The sequence below is a fragment of the Castanea sativa genome, chromosome 1, assembly GCF_040712315.1.
Source record: "Castanea sativa cultivar Marrone di Chiusa Pesio chromosome 1, ASM4071231v1".
Taxonomy (NCBI): Eukaryota; Viridiplantae; Streptophyta; class Magnoliopsida; order Fagales; family Fagaceae; genus Castanea; species Castanea sativa.
In genome coordinates, this window is record NC_134013.1 from 88,490,807 (window position 1) to 88,510,385 (window position 19,579).

The window sequence follows — 19,579 nt, forward strand, 5'->3', positions numbered from 1 at the left end:
TTATTGATAGTAATGGTGTGTATTCAACCCACATTAACTTAGCATTCAATTTTGGTATTGGCGTGTGAGTGTATTCCCTTATCTTATCCCCTTCTCCTATATATATATATATGTGTGTGTGTGTGTGTGTGTGCACGCGCGCGCGCGCACGCGTGTGTCTCTCAAAAAAAAACCACACTAACTTAGCAAAGCCGTTCTGATCCGATCCATGTTATTAATAGTTTAAAACATATATGTATTTCAAATTTACTAGTTTTATTAATTTAAATTTTGGGAGTTATTTAAATTTGTTATCTTGATTTAGTTTGGTATTTGAGATTAATTTTTGATTAATTGAATATTAAGTTTAATTGTGCAAATTGTAATCGTTTATATTGAATAATGAGCTTAAATGGTTAAATGATTTTTTTATTTATTAGGATTGTCAAAATGACCGCAACCCTAATAAACTAACCAATTCCTATGAATTGTGTTGAGTTTGCTACTAGTTATTATGGCTAAATGGGTTGAGTTGGGTTAGAGTTTCTTAATATGAGTAGGTTTTCTTTGGTCAAAAATTAACTTAACCCCAATTTGAATCGATCCATGCACATCCCTAATCAATAGTTGATTGGTAATGCCATTCAAAATCAACATTGATTAGTAGCAAAGGCCAAAAGATGATCGTCTGAAAATGAGGAGATTAAAAAGAGAAACTTGAAACTTCAATAGACATGAGTGTAACTGGAAACTAAAAGTTACTAAACTCAAAGTCCCTTTCTTCATTCAACAGATTAGCAAATATGACTACAAAATATTAACCATGGAAAGGTTTAGATAGTTCATGAATATATATAGATATAGATAACCTTTGCATACATATTCCCTCCACAAAGCAATTAACGTTCTTATAATCTCATAAAGATAATAAAAAAAAAAGAGACATAAAACCAAATTAAAGACACATTCCTTCTCAAAAATTAAAGACACATTAAATTCTCAATTATACAAGTTGGGAGATGAATATAGAGGGTTTTGCATGGTTTTAGAAGACCGTTTCTTCCTTGAAAACAAATCTCCCACCAAAGGAATAATAGGCTTCTTCTTCATCGCCTTCTTCTCATGCACTTTCCCTCCAAAATAACCTTCCTCACCTAAACTTAATATCTGAGCCAAAGTGGTCGAGTCCTCCATTCTAATCATCAACTCTCTCTTCCTCTCTTCCTCTCTAACTTCTCTGTTTCTGTTTACTATCAATGCATTTGTTGCAGCAGCTGCCTCGGCTTTGGCCAACTTTGACATGTTCTTGTGAAGCTCAGCATTTAAAGAAGCCAATGCAACCTCGGTTTCAGACTCTCTCTCTTTTAACATCTTCAACTCCACCTTTGTTTCCTCTAGCTCAGCTTCAAGCTTCTTTAGAGCGTCTAAAACCAAGCTTTCATCTTCTCTTTTGTTGTCGCTAAAGACCAAGTTTCTTGTAGGGCTGTCGTCATCGCTAAATACCAAATTTCTTGTAGTGTTTGGAACTATATTCACATTATAAGGCTTTGGAGATGGTGAGAATATTTCTCCTACATTCACATTATAAGGCTTTGGAGATGGTGAGAATATGTCTCCTACATTCACATTATAAGGCTTTGGAGATGGTGAGTACATTTCTCCGAGAAGAAGGCGCTCGCTCAAAATGGCGACGGCTTCTTTGACAGATCGGAAGGGACTGGAAGTGTCAACGTTGGAGCTATAATCTGGGGTTGGGCTTTGAGGAAGAGAAAAGGGCTCCATGGTGGTGCGTTTGTGGTGAGAATGCGGTGCACGAAGAAGAAGGAGAATAAGATGGAGAAGCTATATTTGATATGATTGGTTAGGTTTGGGTTTTCTTTGCTTTTACTTCAAAAGTTTGGAAGGAAATGGTGAAAGGGGAAGTGGGGTAAGGGTAAGATATAATAATATGGAAGAGGGAGACTGTTGTTTCAAGGTTAAGGTACGATCCGAATGTGGGATGAGGATGAGGCTGAGGATGACTAGTTACCTACAGAGAGTATATGTCACTTTGATATATACCTCAGGTGTGTCCCTCCAGTTTGTTTGTTTGTTTTTTTTGGTTTCTCCTTAGACAATATTCATGACACACAAGATAACCCCAAACCATGACAAGATATGTGATCAGCTTAGTTGCTAAAGTCACTTTTTATAGCACTAGTGTGGGATGCCGTGCCTTGCACGTGTTAGCCCTTTAGTAAGAGAATTAACATAATTTTTTTTTGTTGAAGAAGTATGAAGTCATGTATTTAAATTTAAAATAGCTATTTGAATATCTATGTACTATGACAATTTCTTAGAACTTATTTATTAAATGTAATATTTACTCACCAAAAAATGCTACAAAGAATGATAATGAATAAGATCATTTTTCTACAATATTTAAATTTTTGCAATGAATAATAATATATGCTACAAATTTTTTGAAGATCTTCATTAAATTAAATATTTGCAATCATCTACAATGAAAGTTTTGTTATTCATATTTCTTTCTTTATTATCTTATTTTATGAGTCTAACTACGGTGTTTACTTTACTTATTTTTAATGAATATCCTTTTAAGTAGGAAAATAAATTAAAATAAGAACAAAATAACAAAAGACATATGTCATCAAAGTTTTTAATTATTAGATAAAATTATAAGTGTAGAAGATTTAAACCTAATAAATTAGTGTTCTCTAGGTAACAAATAGAACACCATATATTATCATTCTAACTTTCCAAGCATGACTACTAGTCTACTACATAAAATTCAAAATACACAAAGAAATTTTTTGGGACATTAAAATTTAGTAGAAGTATAGTAGACATTGCACAATGGAATATTTTAGGAATTATAAGATTTTGTTAGGGTTTAATTGAGAGAAAAACAATAGGAGTATATGCTCATTTACAAAATATAAATGATGAAATTATTCAACTTTACTTTAGGGGGGAATGCAACTACCCCGAACATAAAGGAGGAAAGTGTTACTTCGTCAATTTGTGTGTGTTTTATGTGTGTGTAAAACTATGTGTGTGTGTGTGTTTTTATTTTTTATTTTTTTAAAAAAACTTGAAACAATGTGTAAAAAAAAATCAACCTAAAAAAATTATGCATTAAACAATGAATTTCAATTCAACAAATTGAATAAACCAAAAAAGAAGTTTAGAAACACAACAACAAGTCACGATATTTTTACAATACCTTTATTTTTAGCTATTGTGGGTCCTAATCTGACATTTTATTATTTTATTTTAAAGTAATGTTATGTCCACAATATTTTCATAATAAATTTTAGGTGGTAAATTGCTATTAGTTTTAAATTAGGCTAACCACTTTTAATCGTATATTTAAAAATAAAATAAAATTCCAATTGAAAAAAATTATGCCTAAAACAATGAGTTTTGGCTTACTAAATTTGACCCAAAAAAAAAGCCTAGGAATACAACAAAATGTCACACAAAAAAGAAGTTTAAGAATATAACAAAACGTCACAACATTTTCATAATATTTCTTATTTCCAATTGTGGTAGATCCCAGTTTGATATTTTATTATTTAATTTTTACATCTACAACATTTTCACAACGAATCTTAGGAAAAAATTATTACTGGCTTTAAAATTATGCATTAAAAAAAAAAGCAAAAAGAAAATACAAGAAAATTGTGCGTAAAACATACAGTGAATTTTGGCTCACCCAATTTGACTATATATACTAAAAAAGAAATCTAAGAATATAACAAAATATTAAAAAAAATTTACAATACTTTTATTTTTAGGATCAGAATAGTTATATTTTTATTTTATTTGAGAGAAATGCTAAATCTATAACATTTTTAGAACAAATTATAAATGACAAGTTGTTATTGGTTTTAAATTGAACTCATTACTGATATCTCGCAATCGTGAAAATATTGTAACAAAAAGAAGATGTTATAACATTTTCACCATACATTTATTTTTAGTTGTGATTGATCTTAGTCTCTTATTTTATTATTTTATTTTGACCTTTAAAAAATTGGCACCTTAATAATTATGAAAATATTGTAAAAATTTGTTGTGTCAATATAATTGTGTATACACATATAATATTTAAAAGCACAAGCAAAACCAGCGTATTGTGAAAAAAAAAAAAAAAACCAATGAACAGTGCAAATTGCCAATAATTGTGAAAATATTGTAAGAATTTGTTAAATCAGTGTAACTATACATACACATAAATATTTAAAAGAAAAGACAAAAACAGCACAACCAAAACTGGCATACTATGGTTTGTGGAAAAAAAAAAAAAAAAAAAAAAGCCTAATGAACAATGTTGTGAAAGTGTTACAAAAAATATTGTTGATATATCACTTCTTTTTTCATAATACCTTTAGTTTTAGTTGTCGATGATTCTAGTATGATATTTTATTTTAACCTATAAGGAATTAACATATCAACAATTGCAAAAATATTGTGACAATTTAATGTGTTAATTAACAGTTTTATATATAAAAAAATAAAAAAGAGTGGATAGGGTATTACCCAAGAAAAAAAGCAGAGAAAAAAGAAAAGAAAAGAAAAGAAAGCAGTGGGAAAAAAAAAAGAGCAACTATTCAAAACTTGGAAAAAAAAGAAGAAAAAAAGTGACTCACTAAATCAAAGTATTGTTGTAGCTACAGTGCTACAGTGCTACAGTGCATGCGCGCATTCGTGCTTTTATTATAAAGAAAAAAGTTGACCAAGAACACAGCTGCATTTTTTTGTCAAGCCTCATCACTTATTATAAATTATAGACAGGGCTGTTCACTACATCCTTTAAATGAAATGCATTGGTATAATCTTCATTTGTTATAAAGGTTCTGTTTAGATACTGCTTATTGCTGAAAATTGAAAATTAAAAACACTATAGCAAAATAATTTTTAAATGTGTGAATAGTGTCGTGGGACCTAATTTTAATGAAAATTTTGCTGAATTTCGTACTTATGAATTTCGTGAACAGTGTACGAGACCCACTGTTTAAACGCTAAATGCAAACGCTAGCACTTTTCAGTGCAATCCAAACTCACACATACTATTCCCTTTTTACGGGTGAAGAACGTAAATACATCCATCACGTTAAATGAAAACAACTACTTTAGGAGATTTTGTTCGCTTTTAGCTGCTGCAACATTTCCTCCTTAGTTTATATATATGAGCTTTCGCTCCCATTGTAATAAGCATTGAAAATATTAGAGTAACACACAGAGAAAAGGAGAGATGTGTATATCAGTTTTTGAAATAATATGTTGTGGTGAATGACTACTTGACAAGAAGCAGTTTAAAAATAATATCATCTTCATATTTTATCTTCTTGCTTATATATTTCCTCTATTTTACAACATCTTCTTCTTATTCTTTTTTTGCCTTTTTTCTTTTGGGATGTGAAGTATTTCATTTTTCGATCATTAACTGAAGCATAAGTTACATCATAAGATAATGTGTGTATAAGAAAACACGGTTCTCTCTTCAATCCAAGTAACCAAATCATCTATGAGAATTTCCTTGGCAACTTACATGAGAGACTACTACATACCAAAACATGTGAATGATGCTTGTAATTCTATAATAGATTGCTGCAGTTGGTATAATATATTAATATTGGCTCCCAGTCAAAGACTCTTGGAAGTGCAAAATCATAAGAGTGATCATTTTGCATGGATTTATAACTTTGTAAGATTTCTCCTTATTCGTTGTTAGAATTTTTTATATGATTTTCTGTTTCCTTGAAATTGGATACTATTTGGTCGGGTCACCCAATTTAACTATCGTTTAATAAAAACCATAACTCGATTACAAGCCCAACCTGTAACAAATAAACCCAAGCCCACCTCATTTAAACACAATAAACTCAAATCCATACATGCCCCATTTGCCCTTAAAGCCCAACCAAGATCAAGCCTAAGCCCATCGGTCCAACTCACTTCAAGCTTTCCCATATTACCAAACTACCACTCTTCTTCAAATCACACTTTTTCACCTACTTTCTAACAAAGCTCCCATAGTCCCATGCCCAAATGATCAAAATAGCTCTACATTACTTAGACCATTCTTATCAAACATGTCCAAAAATATAACATTTAACATCTCAAAACACTACTTTATCAATTATAACACTTCACTAATATACCATACATCAAATGTTTTATTTTTTTTATTACCTCATTAAAATATTATTTATTTATTATTTATAATTCATTTTTATTCTATCTTTCTCTCTTTCTTTGCGTGTGTTTCTCTTCTCCAGGCAAAAACAACCAACCCATCCCCTTATGGCCACCACCAAACACCACCCATTCAATGTCACCACCCACAACAAACCCACAACCAACCACCAAATCAATCAACCCACACCCACCAAAGAAAAATTTCACCAGAGAGAGATTGATCGATCCAAGGCCTCAACACCCAACAACCCACGGCCTCAATCCACCAGCACACCATAATCAACAACTACCACCAAAACCACAAACTCACCAAAATCTGCCAAAACCCAAAACAACAAACTCATCCACCACTCACAAACCCACCACAAACTTATTTGAAAAAAATCATAACCACCGTGATTTAAATTGGAACAATCACTTACCCAAATCTTAATCACCTCCTGTGGCCCAATGCCCCATCCTCTACCCATAAAAAACAACAAAAAGGACTAGAGACCACCGACCCAAATCCAAATCCAAAACCACTGACCAAAACAACAAACAACCACCACCATAGCCACCGATCTACACTTCGTAGGACGCCACCGTGGCTCTAACAATCTTCAACCTCACCCATAACACATAACACAAACGAGAGAGAGAGAGAGAGAGAGAGAGAGAGAGAGAGAGAGAGAGAGAGAGAGAGAGAGAGAGAGAGAGAGAGAGAGAGAGCAGAAGAGTTTGGAGACAGAAAGAAATTTGGAAAGAAAGGGCGGGAAGAAAGAAAGGGCGGTAGATGATAATGAAAAAGGGCACCATGTGGTAGTTGAGAGTGATTCCAAGATTGTAGCTGACTCCCTACTGGGATTATGTACTTCTCTTATGGTTGTCTCAAATATTTTGATTGGTATCGCATACAAATTTCAAGATTTTAGATTAGTTCAAGTGTCATTAAGGTAATAAACTTGCACATCTTCTGGCAAAGTTTGCCAAAGAAATAGATAATATTGATAATTATGTAACGGATAGAGGAAAATTCATCGTTGATTGAGTTAGCTATTACTCATGATGTATTGAATTTATTTTATTTTTAATAAAGTTACAAGTTTCTCATTAAAAAAAAGACTTTATATTTATGTGAAAAAATAAAATTTTATTTTCTATCGCATAATTTTTCTATCGCATAATTTTTCTATCTTGTATACTTTTATTGGAACAAGCCAAGTAGCCAACGTTGGAACCCCAAATACGGAACTCTACCCAAATCTTTGAGTTTGAAAGTGAATTGTTATTGGCGTACAAGTAAGCTCACAATTTATTCCCAAATATCTTTTATTTAATTTGACAAGGAACTTTTTCCATCACCCATATTTCTGGTTATTCCTATTTCATTTCGCTTTCAGCTTTCAGGTCAAACATCCTGGCTTGTGTTCAGCCTTTAGTTCTTAATCAAATCGTTTACTTTTTTATTTTTAAACTACAAATTGTGTACGTTGGGTGGTAAAGTAATCGTGAACAAATCATATGTTCAACATTTTGGGACTCTATCAGATTCAGATGACTTGTAAGACAAAGATAGATGTCCACTAGCTAGGCACATAAAGGATGGTTTCAGATGACTTGGTAAGCCAAAGATGTATAGTTGTCCACCAGCGCATAGAACGTGTTAAGAGTAAGATATAAGAGAAAATATTTATACACAACTTTGAGTCTTAATTTTTGTTATTGTCGTGATATGGTCGGTTGATGGAGTATAGGTCAAAGCCTTTTAATGTCCAAAGAGATCCATTTTGTCAACGGTTTTTTCTTTCATCTTATGTACAAGAATCTCACTCTTATTTTAATTTTGTAAGAATTAAAGAATAAACAATCATAAAAAATCTGTATTCTAGTATACAGACATTTTAAAATATTCTAAGACCATCAACTTTTTGTATTTATCTATTACTTTCACATGAACTACTTTTTGCGTTTGTTTAATACTTTCATATGAACTTCTTATAATTTTCTCATCACTCACAGTTTGTTATATTAGAGTTGTGGCAAAATTGTGCGTACAAATTGTGGTCCTAGATTTCCTTCTTGAGAAACCACATCTTACTTCAAAATTCACATGAACCGACAGATTCATTGACCTACAAAAAGATTTCTAGAATTTTAAATTGGTTTTAAGTTACATAATACTCGTCATCAGCAGATTTCAAAGAAGAATGCGAAATCTATGCCTTTGACAACCATCTTTTTATATATATATAGGACAGGGAAATGCACATTTCCTTGCAACATGTTGTTACTAAGAACAATACTTAATAAATAAATAACATTCAAATTAATATTTAAATAATAACATATCACATAAATTAGAATTTACCATAAAATTAGAGAATTTAAACTTATTACCTCAATGATGCTTTAAAGTAGCCTCATAACATGAGAATAATTTGTCGTCAATTCATAAGTTTTTAGATGGTAGAATTGAGGCGTGGATTATATCATTGTCTTGAGACGATACAAGCAATCTACGAGATTTCCAATATAATAAACTAAAAATATTGTCGTGCCGCCTTGGGGTACAACAACTTAGGCACCTTGCTGATCATCCTTACAAGCCAACACCACTTGTAAGATAGATAGCTTTCAATAGTACTTCTTTTTTCACCCAGAAATAAAGTATATACAAGGATATATTATTTTTATAAAAGATGAGAAAACTAACAAAGTAAATATATAGGTAGTTTTTCTATTACAATGAAAATATGTATGCATAAAAGTTTCTCTTCTATATCTCTCTCATGGCCGGACATATAGGCCTGAATATATAGTGACGTATTCAAACGTTTGATAATAATTATAGTGACGTATAATTGAATAATGGCTACTACTGAAGATCTGGATAGCAAGCCGTGTGAGCATAAAATGCTCATTGAATAGATCAAACCGGACCCTAAAGATAAAAGCTGTAAATAGACAGATTTTGATGATAAAAAGTATAAATATTAAATCGTTTAAGTCCGCAATTAATTAATATTTAAACTATTGTATTTAATATAAAAATGTTCCAACATAATATAAGCAACAAACTTTAGTTCTTGTTTTCAATATCATTTGCGTCTCATTTTCTTTATCCAATATGAAGTCTCCTAGCATTAATCTCAACTTTGCAACTTCTGTCCCTCTCTTTTGTTGTATGCTTTTGTTGTTTGCTTCCACAGTGAATCCTGTATTTGGTTTGAAAAAGTGCAACTTTCCAGCAATTTTTAACTTTGGTGACTCAAATTCTGATACCGGTGGATTGTCTGCTACGTCCCTTAAAACACCAACACCACCTTATGGGGAGACCTATTTTCACAAACCTGCTGGAAGGTTTTCGGATGGCCGGCTCATGATCGATTTCATGGGTATGTACCTTGTTTATTTTTAGCATATCTTACTCTTATAAAGAAATTAGATTCTCATGATAGTCATAGCCACTGTTATAGCCTAGTTTTCTTTATATGCACAAGTTAAGTGAGGTCGTTTAGTTATCAATGCAGTGTTGATAAAAATTAGAAAGTACTGCCTTTTTGTTCTGTTAAATATTGCACAAATAAAAAACATAGTATAAAGATTAAGTTTGCCCTTTGCACTACTAGACTACTAGTAAGCCCGTGAAGATTCATGGACATTCATTTTCTCATAGATCATCCCGGTTTATCCACATTGACATGATAGAAGGGTCATGTGTCATTCTACAGGGAGAACTTTCTAGAGCACTCCGGAGTGGACAAAAATATTAGGATGCTGCATTTACACCGATAGGATAAATGAAGTACCACCCCAAGAGGGGTGGCCCAGTTGGTAGAGATCCCGCAAGCAAGCACAAGGTCCCTCGTTCGAGTTGTGGCGGGTACCATGTGAGGGGTGGGCTCCTAGCTTGCTTTGCGCCTCCTCTGCTGGCTCTCTTGAGGTGCTAGGGTGAGGTCTGTGACACCCCAGTCACAGTAGTTATAGCTAAATCCAACATTCCCTAACGGGGGGTGCCCCTATTACGTCACGCCCTGAGGGGTAAGTCACATATGGTCGCCCCCGCCCCCCCCTTTCGTTTATCAAACAAATAAAAGGATAAATGAAGTACCAAAACCAATGCTTTTCTGTTCCATTTGTTTCACTTTCCATAAACATAAAATATTTTTAATGAAAAACAATTTCACATATGGCAAAGCCGCACTCCAGCCCCTAAATCTGTTATCTCTCTCTCTCTCTCTCTCTCTCTCTCTCTCTCTCTCTCTCTCTCTCTCTCTCTCTCTCTCTCTCTCTCTCATTTGAGCAAGAGATCTCTATCTTCTCACTTTCTCAATTTCCTAATACTGTTTGAAATAGAGAAGAGAGAGGGACAGAGAGCTTTATGCATCTATCTTTCTCCCTTTCTCTGTTTCAATAATGACCCATGAGTTTCACAAACTTGAGTTTGTGAAACTTGAGTTTGCCATGTAACTCAAGTTCCAGAAATTTGAGTTTTTTAAAAATATAGCCTTCAAGTTTGTCATGTTATTCTTTATGGAACTCGAGTTTCTGAAACTCGAGTTTCATAAAAAAATAGTAGCTATTTTTCATGGAACTCGAGTTTTAAAAAAGTGATAAATCCCTAATTATTTCGCAAATAGTGATAGATCCATACATATTTTACTAAATAGTGGTATTTGGTTATTTTGACCATCAAATGGGTCCAAAATTACAGTATGGATAAAAATTTTCACCTATGTTCCTACATCTATTATAAGCAGGACAAAGTTTAGTTATAAAATTGGTTATAGTTCAACATCATTTTATTGGAGGTAAATTTTGACAAATTTATCATTGAATTCATTTTCTTCTTATGTCCTCTATACTTGCAAAATTTCTAGAAAATTAAAGATTAACAACTATGTCATCAATAAATTGTTTAGATTGCAAGTTTTTATAATTTAAAATTATGCATAAAATATAATCTTATAGATCTTATAGTAAATAATATCTGATTGACACAAAATTTTGATATATTAAAAGTATGAAAAACATACAATTTAACGATTAGATTTCTGAAATATGTAGTTGTATTAATGATATTAAGTAATGTAGTCTTAGATTACAATCAATTTTATAGCTAAACTTTATCCTTATAAGAATAGCAATAAACATATGAGACGGGACCCAATTATGTTGGTGGGTGATTATTATTATTATTATTATTATTATTATTATTATTATTATTATTGAATTGGTTTAGCCACAAATGATACAAAATAGATAATTGGTATAGTTAATAGTTGTGTTTTTATGACAATTTTTTAATACTCATTCGAATTTTATAATAATTTTCTTTTTATATTATATCCCCCAAACATGAAGTCCTGCCTCTGTCCCTAATTGGATGAGAATTAAATACTATGAGTTTTTGTTAAATATTTTACCAACTTTTAAAAGATACAATGTTGTAAAACGTTTATAACATTTTATTAATGATTTTATGGTAATATATATATATATATATATATATATATATATATATATATATTGAGATTTGACGAAATTTTATAGTAAAATAAACATAGGAAATGCTGAAAATATTTTTCATATAACATTTTATAGCGAAACAAATGGAGCATAAGTAGCATTATGTTTATAAACATTATATATTTGCACTATTTTAGCAGGGAAGAGCCTGTTGGTTCGGAAAGGCCTAGCAATCGGTTGGATGGGTCCCTTTTTTTTGTTTTGTAATCTGATAGTTACAATTATTGGAGAATGAGGAATTTGAAATTTAAATTATGGATGTCTCTGTTATAAAATTAATCATGAGTATTCTTAGTAGTAGATTTTTTTTTTTTTTTAATTCAATAGTTATACCATACATGAAAGATATTTGATGCAAAATAAATAAATAAATAGATAAATCTATTATAAGGTAAATCATACCGAATATCCTTAACTTTTGGGGTTTTATCATGCAAAATTTACTAAATGTTTGGGGTCTTATTTTATATATACTATTTATAATAGGATTCCTTTCTATGGACTGGACTTTTATATGGCTCGAAAATACCCCTAGACTCTACGTTTAATAGGGACAAAATTTGAAGGCAACCCAGTAAAAATATATCTATAATTCCACTTAAAGTACCTACAAAATAGAACACTCTCCTACTAATTCATGTTTTCCAAACAAACTTATCCAAAAATTTAAATTAAAAAAAAAAAACCTTCACAGTCCACTTTGATATTTCCCTCAAAACCTTCACAGTCCACTTTTAATACCTTATCAAGACTCACCATTTTTTTTTCTAATTTTTTTGAATTCCTGGTTTCTTTAATTCCTAATCTCACATACACTAGACAAAAAAAACATCGCATCTGATGAGGATAGTTTCCTTTAATTTCTTTATCATGTAACCATTTGAGTTGATTTTGAATGATATTTTAATTTGGAACATGTGTATTTTGGTAATGCAATCAGTGGCGGCTCCAGGATTGTTTCTCAGGGTATTCCTTGGTGGGCTTACTCTGTTACAATTTTTTTTTCTTCAGATTTTCTATTACAATTTTTTATTTTTTAGATTTTAGTTCAAATTTTTTTTTAGCTTTTTCTTTTTGCTGGGAAGCAATGTTATGAATACCCTTTTGGACCTTGTTTCGGTTTGTTTAGTGGAACGAAATATTTTGGTACCGATCTATTTCGATGCACCGTTTCAGGGTGTTTCGGGATTTCTAAAAAAAAATAAAAATAAAAAATATTTATATTTTCTTATACAACATAAAATTATTGATCCAAATAAGTAAAACTCAAATAAACAAATCATTAGTTTTTCTTTTTTGACACTCAAATCATTTAGTTATTACATAACAATTTTTGTTTTAGAATATTAAAACATAAATATGTAATTGAATAATGAAAAACAACAACAAAAAATAGTACAATAAGAGTGTATATATGTATATCATATTGGGAAGAGGCAAGACCCAATAAATAAATTTGAAATCAAAATCTTTTGTTAGCTTTTTGAGTTTTGTCATTTCCAAAGCTTTGTCATGTGGGTGGGGTGAGCAAGCTAAAAGTCTAAAAAGCAAACTAAAGAAAAAACTTGACAAAGCAAAAACTAGAGTAAAAAAAGAAAGAAGAGGTAGACTAGCAGAACATCTAAGACCAAGCAAAGAAGAAGAAGAAGCCGACCTTTGCGATAGTTGGATTTGTTTTTTAGGCGTTCGACGCAAGTAATGACATGTTGTGCTGACGAGTTTGTCAGTTTAAGAGTTTTTCTTTTTTTTTCTTCTAAAAACTGGTACCAGCCAAAATGTAACAAATAATCTACCAAAATTTAATTTTATTGGCATAAAATTTTTTTGAGAGTGTTCCTAATTTTTTTGAGGGTGTTCCTAATTTTTTTTTTATAGGTAGATAAATAAATTTTTTTTATTATATATATATTAAAAAAAAAAAAAAGAATTCAGGTCAGGGTGGTCCTGGGACCACCCTGACCTATATGTGGCGCCGCCACTGAATGCAATCATTGTAGGGAGTACACGATATGTGTGTCTATATATATTGAGGAGTGAAATTGGACACTAGTTTAAAGTTTGCATTTTTTTTTTTTTTTGTAAGAAATGAAAAGAGGGATAATTATATATAAGTTTCTTGCCTTAACAATTCTTCTTTCCTCATGTTTGTGTGAGAATGTGAGGTTCAAACCTCAGATATAAATATTACAAAAAATAATATTACCACCAAGTTATCACGTCAACTACAACTCCAACTCCAACTATCTAATTTATGAGACATTGCTTAGATCCCCAATCCCAATGATCCATTAGTACTTTAGTAGTAAAGAATTTTTTTTTTTCCAATTTTAAAAAACCAACTGAAAAACTTAAGTTCTTGTTCAAAAAAAAAAAAAAAAACTCAAAAACTTATGTTATAAATTGGAGAGACCAAGCAATACATATATCTATTTTTATAATCTTCAGCCAAAAAAAAAAAAAAATCTATTTTTATAATGAGATTTACTATTCAAGTATTTATGCTATAAAAACTAAACATGCAATCTCTGATCAAATTAATATAATTGGTTACTCTAACAAGCAATCCCCCTTTCTCTTTTCTAAGGTCAGACTCAGGATAGGTTTAGCAGAATTCTAAATTATAAAGATTCAGTCACTTGACCATAGGAAGAGACACTTCAGCTTCGTTTCTTTGCATACAACTCGACTGTTCTCTAATATATATATATATACACACACACACACACACACAAACCCAGGTAACGTGGGATTCTTTATCACTTTGATATATTGAGAAGTATTAGCAGTTTTTCCTTTTATTTATTTTTTTCCTCCCTTGTGTGTAGGTAGTGAGAAAGTTGATTAGCAATAGCGGTAGATTTCTCATTTGAGTAAGAAACAAGAAAAAAAAAAATTGCCTCGCAGCTAGACCAAATAGTAAAAGAACTAAATAATGTCTTCGTCAAATCGGAAACTCTCTCCATTGAGGAGTTGGGTTGGGTTACGTAACTATTGTTCTTCTACTTTAATATTTTTTTTAAAAATAGTTACAATATGCTGTTAACCTTGTAATTTAAACCCTTTCCTTCTTAAACTCATAAGCATTCTAGGCTAACTTCTTTATAATTAGTGTGCACTTGATGATTTAATTTCCACCATCTTATTTATTTTATAATGTAAAAATATAATTACACTAAAGAATCCCACGTTATTTTTTCAAAATAAAATAAACACATCCAAAGGCCGGCAATTAGATTAAGTACGGTTAAGGAATTTTTTTTTTTTAGCAACCATCCTTGCCATCACTTGGCAGTTGCTAGTTGGTAAAATCTAGGGGACTAACCGTTTATTCAGGTCTAAGTTAAATAAGTAAATCTAAACACAAAAACAAATTTCATAATATTTCTATAATTGTTAATTGGTATGTAATAATAGACAATATTTTTTGCATAAACTGATATGAATGTTCACATATGTTGCTCAATAAGTTGTGGAAAAGATTGTGAAATTTACTGTCTGCAGCATTGTCAAGATTAATTTAATTTAATTTCCACTCTAAGCGCAATGCTTAATTATCAATTGTTTACTTTAATCACATTGTATGGTTACAGCAAAGAGTCTTGGTCTCCCATATCTGAGCGCTTACCTTGATTCCTTGGGGACCAACTTCACACACGGTGCAAATTTTGCTACATATGCATCCACAATCAGACTACCAACCAGTATTATACCTGCTGGTACATTTAGTCCCATCTACCTCGATGTCGAATACTCAGAATTCATACAGTTCAAGTTCAGATCACAAGAGCTAAGGCAGAAAGGTAAAATGGGTCAATGGGTAAACACTTCACTTGTTCTTAATATTGGGTACTGTAGTTCTAGAGAATTGAGGGTGCTTATAACAAACATCTGCATTACCAAATGAATTTTTGCTTTATATTGGGCCTTTGATTTTTCTTGTAGGAGGTATATATGCATATTTATTGCCCAAGGGGTATTATTTTCCAAAAGCTTTATACACATTCGATATTGGTCAGAATGATCTTGCTGAGGGGATCTTTGGTAACATGACTACAGAGGAAGTCAGTGCTTCTATCCCTGATATAGTAAACAAGTTCTCCATTAATGTCAAGGTACTTAAATATATTCTACGATTTGTCATTGAAAATGGGCTGCCTTGTTGGCCTTGGCCTAGTACTTCAAGAAGAAACATACAATTGTTAAACCAATTAGTAAAAAAGAAAAAAGAGAGACAATAAAAACAGGCAAATAAAGTTTGTTTTCTTTTAATGCTAATCAAGTGAAAGTTATGGTGTAGAATATATTTAACTTGGGAGCTAGATCGTTTTGGATCCACAACACGGGACCAATTGGCTGCCCTCCCTTTATTTTGGCAAATTTTCTATCAGCTCAAAGGGATAGCTATGGTTGCGCAAAGCCTTATAATGATGTAGCTCAATATTTCAACCACAAGTTGAAGGAGGCCATAGTTCAACTCAGGAAGGATCTTCCTTTAGCTGCAATCACATATGTCGACATCTACTCTGTCAAGTACTCTCTATATAGTAAACCAAAGGAATATGGTAAGACTGACGATATTATATAACCAGAAAAGTACTAATACTGATAATGATCGACCTCATAAACTGAGATGCTTATTAATATTTATCATTTTTTAACATTTGTACTTAAGTGACAATTTTTTCGAAAAGAAACAAAATCTCAAGTTTATTGATTATTTGTTTGGTTGAAAATATCAGGATTTGAGCTTCCCCTCATTGCTTGTTGTGGCTATGGTGGCATATACAATTATAGCAGCAGTATTGGCTGTGGAGCAACAATCACAGTCAATGGAAGCCAGATATTTGTTGGTTCGTGTGAACGCCCCTCAGTTAGAGTAAATTGGGATGGAATTCACTATACAGAGGCTGCTAACAAGTTCGTTTTCGACAAAATTTCAACTGGAGCCTTTTCAGATCCACCAATACCCTTGAAAATGGCTTGTCACAACATTTGGATTTATAGGCACAGCCGCACAGGCAACTATATATAAATCAAAATAATCTTGTACTGCAGGTTATTATGTACTCTTTAATTACCGTCTCCCTTATTGATATTGTGGTTTAATTCTGAAACAGCCTGCTTTGTACTGAATATAGTCCTATTATATAAAGTAGAATGAATAAATTACCATATACAAACGAACTTTGGGCATTTTTTTTTTCTTCATTTTGATTGTATAATTAAATAAATAGCCAGAACAACGCTCTCATTGCAGAGCAAAAATTAAAGTCGGTTATTTTTCATTTGAGGTTATCAATAATGTTGTCGATAGAAACCATTCTGAGAAAAATAAAGGAAACCATAGGGCAAGAAAAACCATTTAACGTGGTTAGATCATAAAGAGCCTACGTTCACAGAGCTTTTCAGTCTTTTGTTTCTCCACTTTTGTGTTGTGTTAGGGAGGATCCTTTATATTCACGGTTTTCAGAAACAACATCCCTGCATATATTTAATCTGCATTTATGCATGTATCCTTTGCTTTCTTTGTGTGTATGAATTTGTTGGAAAATTATTAGGAACTTATAGAGTACCATAAATGCATACTTTCTCCTCTCACATGAATAGTGGGCCCTACCATGAATTTATTTAGTGGGACCCACCATTCATGTAAGAGGAGAGAGTATGCATTTATAGTACTCCGAAAATACACAATAATTTTCTGAATTTGTTGATTACACAGTGATTTGGTTGGTGTAATTTCCATATTGGGTTGGTCTTCAACTCTTCTTGATTTGGTTGGTGAGCTTGCCATATAGAGTTTGTCTTCATCAACACTTCCCCTCAAGTTGGGGTGGATATTCATGATACCCAACCTGCCATGCGATTCCTAGTCCAAAACCATTAAAGAGTAAGTGAGAAATTGACTTCTAAAGTGCCCACTAGACATAATTAAAGTGATGAAATCTTTGAGTAGGGTTGCATCTTTTATGAAATGGTGCAAGTGTGTCTATAAATAGTGATTCTCTCATTTCATTTAGAGAGAGAGAGACTTCTTCTTTTTTTCCGTTGTGAACTTATATTGTTGTGCTTGACATCTAAGAGTAAATAGTGCGAGTGGCGAAATCTATTTTAAAAAGATAGTGTCAAACACTAGCCTTAATTAGATTTGCACTTATTATTCTACATTCATATGGTCTATGAGTATATTTAATTATTCTTAATTATTTATTTATTTTACATACTTTTTTTGTTTGTTGTTTTTGTTTACAAAATCACAAGAGTAAATTATTATGCACAATATATCCAATAATGACTTTATCATTGACTAATGTTCCTCAAAAAAAAAAAAAAAAAAATAACAGCTTGTTACCTCGACATTTGTAAAACATTTTGTAGTTCTATCTACACCATGTGCCATAATTTGATGATATGGTGTGAGTGATAGATAATCACTTACTCATAGTCCATCAACTAAAACTTGTGGAAAAAGTTATGATACAAAAATTTTATATATAAACTTAATTATGTGACTTGAGTCATTGAATCACTAAAACTTCTAAACCTTTTACTGGGGCAAGCAAGGGATTTCATTTGTCAATTCCGTGCGAGAAATTTCCGCAGATCAATAAACCTATTCTCAACTGTAACATTTTGTAAGTTGGAACCCCACATAGAAATCCCTTTTCTTTTGGTTTGAAATTGAATATTTATGGGCTGCAAATAATGTCACATTTCTTCCCTATTTCTTTTATTTAATTTGAAGATTTTCCTAAAATTTTCAACCACCCATTTCTACTTATTTCACTTCAATTTGTGGTCAAACATTCTATTGCCTGTATTTAACGAGTAATTTTTGGATACTCCCGGAGTATTATAAATGCGTACTCCTTCCTCTCACATACCGATAGATCCTACTAATGAAATTTATGGTGAGACCCACAATTCATGTGAGAGGGAGGAGTACACATTTATAGTACTCCTAGTGTATTTAGTAATTTCCTATGTTTAACACTATCCACATTGGTTTGGGCATAATTTTCCCTCTATTTTAGAATAAGACTATTTTTTTAACTAACCACTTTTCAAAAATCTCAAATCTAATTCTTTATTCAAAACTCTATTTTATTTAAACATTCTTTTTTTATTCATTTTTTTATTATTTCTTTAACTTTTCAAAACACACACATCCACACTAACACTTTTCAAAAAATGAATAAAATATTCATTTGGAAAAGCTACATTGTTCTTTATTTTTGAAAAATGAAGTAGCGAAATCTTTTTTATTTAAGATATAAATTTTACTCTAGCCTAATCTAAGTATATATGTGTGTGAAACTTCTTCCTGGAAATCAACTTAAATTAATGAAAAAGTTTTACATAAATATACACTTAAATTATATTAGAGTAAAATTTATATATTGTATAAAAAAAATCAATTCACTTAATTTCCTTTTTCTAATAGTTCTAACTAAAAAATATTTACAAAAAAAAAAAAAAAAAACTTTCTATAAAAAAAAAGACAAAGTTTAGTAACAAATTTAGTTTTAACCAATGGCTAAAACTTCACTGAATATCACTTTATTGGATGTATTGAGAAATATACAATTGGGTTACAATTTCTTATTATATTATCTAGAGTAGAATTTCTATCTTGTATAAAAAAAATTATCAATTCACTTAATCTTTTTTTTTTAATAATAGTTAAAACTAAAAAAAAATATTTACAAAAAAAAAATCTTTCTATAAAAAAATGAAAGATGGACAGTTAGTGAAAATGTCACATTGAAAATGAGAGGAACTATTTTATTCTTTTTAATTGTGGTGATTAATGGGTTAACATGAATTGTTTCAGATATTGGGCTAGATACGTAAGCAAGGAGGAGCTGAAGAATGGAGATAT

At 31.3% G+C, this 19,579-nt stretch overlaps 2 protein-coding genes across 2 annotated transcripts; one reads left to right on the forward strand and one right to left on the reverse strand.

The window, feature by feature from the left end:
* Positions 1 to 799: 799 nt before the first annotated feature.
* Positions 800 to 1,890, reverse strand: LOC142622344 (uncharacterized). Its single transcript, XM_075795793.1, has one exon. It carries the CDS (start codon positions 1,759 to 1,761, stop codon positions 979 to 981), a length of 783 nt encoding a protein of 260 aa, XP_075651908.1. The 5' UTR covers positions 1,762 to 1,890; the 3' UTR covers positions 800 to 978.
* Positions 1,891 to 9,271: 7,381 nt separating this feature from the next.
* LOC142622547 (esterase-like) lies at positions 9,272 to 16,890 on the forward strand. The gene is made up of 5 exons (XM_075796038.1): positions 9,272 to 9,563; positions 15,288 to 15,497; positions 15,640 to 15,809; positions 15,995 to 16,259; positions 16,437 to 16,890. Exons 1-5 carry the CDS (start codon positions 9,296 to 9,298, stop codon positions 16,727 to 16,729), a joined length of 1,206 nt encoding a protein of 401 aa, XP_075652153.1. The 5' UTR covers positions 9,272 to 9,295; the 3' UTR covers positions 16,730 to 16,890.
* Positions 16,891 to 19,579: the final 2,689 nt, after the last annotated feature.

Excerpts from the sequence above, each read along its gene's own strand:
- LOC142622547 (XM_075796038.1), top strand. The coding sequence starts at position 9,296 with ATGAAGTCTCCTAGCATTAATCTCAACTTTGCAACTTCTGTCCCTCTC. Across the intron at positions 15,498-15,639 it reads ACAAGAGCTAAGGCAGAAAG|GAGGTATATATGCATATTTA; the intron begins GTAAAATGGGTC and ends TTTTTCTTGTAG. Across the intron at positions 15,810-15,994 it reads AGTTCTCCATTAATGTCAAG|AATATATTTAACTTGGGAGC; the intron begins GTACTTAAATAT and ends GTTATGGTGTAG.
- LOC142622344 (XM_075795793.1), bottom strand. The coding sequence starts at position 1,761 with ATGGAGCCCTTTTCTCTTCCTCAAAGCCCAACCCCAGATTATAGCTCC.